The sequence below is a fragment of the Seriola lalandi genome, unplaced genomic scaffold, assembly GCF_002814215.2.
Source record: "Seriola lalandi dorsalis isolate HSWRI2012SDOR001 ecotype SW California unplaced genomic scaffold, Sedor1 jcf7180002053892, whole genome shotgun sequence".
In the NCBI taxonomy this organism is placed as follows: domain Eukaryota; kingdom Metazoa; phylum Chordata; class Actinopteri; order Carangiformes; family Carangidae; genus Seriola; species Seriola lalandi.
In genome coordinates this window covers 5656-7565 of record NW_019524445.1, presented here as the reverse complement: position 1 = coordinate 7565, position 1910 = coordinate 5656, and the positions used below count along the sequence as shown (strand labels likewise).

The following is a 1910-nucleotide window of genomic DNA, read 5'->3' as shown; positions in this document are numbered from 1 at the left end:
CATAGCAACTGATTAAAACGGTGACAACTGTTGTAAGTGTCACTTTACTGTGTTTCCCCTTAATGAGCAGAACATCAGGACTCGTGACCTTTAACAGACTGACGCAGAAAGAAAGACGTGAAGTGTTTATTCAGACTTTAACACAAAGACATTCTCTTATATTTTCATTCATGATTACAGCAGCTTCAGTCACGTGTTAGAAAATGATAAACTATTAGTCTGTTATTAAGTTTGTCCTCACACTTACATTAAATCAAGCTCAGTATCGATTCCTGATCAAACAACAGGTGTTTTCTGCTGGCCCCGCCCACTGCAGCTCATCACTCTGCTGGTGCACCTGTCCTACCTGAAGCACACTGACCGAAGCTGTGTGCACCTGCGTCTCTGTGTAAACCTGTTGTTACTGTAGAACAGCTCTGCTTACGTTCCTGTAGCTCTTTCACAATAAAAGCCTCAGTGTTTACCTGCGGAAAGCTTTGAATCCTGTTTGTTTTCTCACTGAGGCCTCAGCAGGACAGTCACGATCCTAATCAATTAATCAGCTGATTATTTCCTCTATAAGAAAGTGAAAATTATTATTTCAGGTCAAAGAGTTTCAGGTTTTTATTCAAGCAACGTTCCAAAGTTCAAACGGATTAATTATCATCTCATCAATTAGTCCCTGCGGCTCTGGTCTCGTTTAGTCACACCTGAGCGAAGTGTCAGATTAACTTTCAGCAGGTCAATCAATCACAGTCACACGGTCTTGATGAGCAGTCGGCTCCTACGGCCCCGGGTATTCGAAGACGGCGGCGGCTCCCATCCCGGTCCCGATGCACATGGACACGACGCCGTACGCCCTGCGGTCAGAACAGGAGAGAGCGACGCTGAGAGAACCGGTCTGGACTCGCTTCAATCAAGATCTTTGTTTCAGTGACACCTGAGGAAACACAAACTTCCTGCCTCTGCGCTTGAGCTCGTTGAGCAGCGTCACCACCTGTCGGGCTCCGGTGCAGCCCAGAGGGTGACCCAGGGCGATGGCGCCTCCGTTAGGGTTCACCTTCTCCAGCGGGATCCCCAGCTTCTCCACGCAGTACACGGCCTGAGCAGCAGAGAAGAAGAACACTGAGATCAGTTTCACAATGTGGCGATGTCACTGACGCGAGCGAGAGGAAACGTCTCCTTCACCCTGAACCTGCGGCGAGCAGCTCACCTGACTGGCGAAGGCCTCGTTGATCTCAAACACGTCGATGTCGGCCACCGTCAGTCCTGACAGGAAACAACAACAATAACAACGAGACAAACAGACGCTCGACAGTGAGCGAACAGCTGAGGCCGCAACACGTCAGTCAGAGGGATCAGTCCGACCTCCACATCCGTCACTGATCTCAGAGGAGGAGGAGAAGAAGAAGAGGAAAAGAGGAAGGGAAGAAGAGGAAGAAGAAGAAGGGAAGAAGAGGAAGAAGAAGAAGGGAGGAAGGGAAGAAGAAGAGGAAAAGGGGAAGGGAAGAAGAAGAGGAAAAGAGGAAGGGAAGAAGAGGAAGAAGAAGAAGGGAGGAAGGGAAGAAGAAGAAGGGAGGAAGGGAAGAAGAAGAGGAAAAGGGGAAGGGAAGAAGAAGAAGAGGAAGAAGAAGAAGGGAAGAAGAGGAAAAAGAAGAAGGGAGGAAGGGAAGAAGAAGAGGAAAAGGGGAAGGGAAGAAGAAGAAGAGGAAGAAGAAGAAGGGAAGAAGAGGAAGAAGAAGAAGGGAGGAAGGGAAGAAGAAGAGGAAAAGAGGAAGGGAAGAAGAAGAAGAGGAAGAAGAAGAAGGGAAGAAGAGGAAGAAGAAGAAGGGAGGAAGGGAAGAAGAAGAGGAAAAGAGGAAGGGAAGAAGAAGAAGAGGAAGAAGAAGAAGGGAAGAAGAGGAAGAAGAAGAAGGGAGGAAGGGAAGAAG

The 1910-nt window shown here is 48.3% G+C and overlaps 2 protein-coding genes across 2 annotated transcripts in view; one reads left to right on the top strand and one right to left on the bottom strand.

Moving 5' to 3' along the window:
* Positions 1–434, top strand: part of LOC111651960 (ESF1 homolog) — a 1377-nt gene extending 943 nt beyond the window's left edge. The window contains exon 3 of the mRNA XM_023402026.2: positions 410–434. Coding sequence (XP_023257794.1) covers positions 410–434 — 25 coding nt within the window. The remainder of the gene's footprint in view (positions 1–409) is intronic.
* The window catches only part of acaa1 (acetyl-CoA acyltransferase 1), a 7418-nt gene continuing 5618 nt past the window's right edge, over positions 111–1910 (bottom strand). Inside the window, exons 8-10 of the mRNA XM_087172874.1 lie at positions 1193–1308; positions 936–1081; positions 111–839 (exon numbers count right to left, since the gene is read on the bottom strand). Coding sequence (XP_087029000.1) covers positions 764–839; positions 936–1081; positions 1193–1308 — 338 coding nt within the window. The 3' untranslated portion in view covers positions 111–763. The remainder of the gene's footprint in view (positions 840–935; positions 1082–1192; positions 1309–1910) is intronic.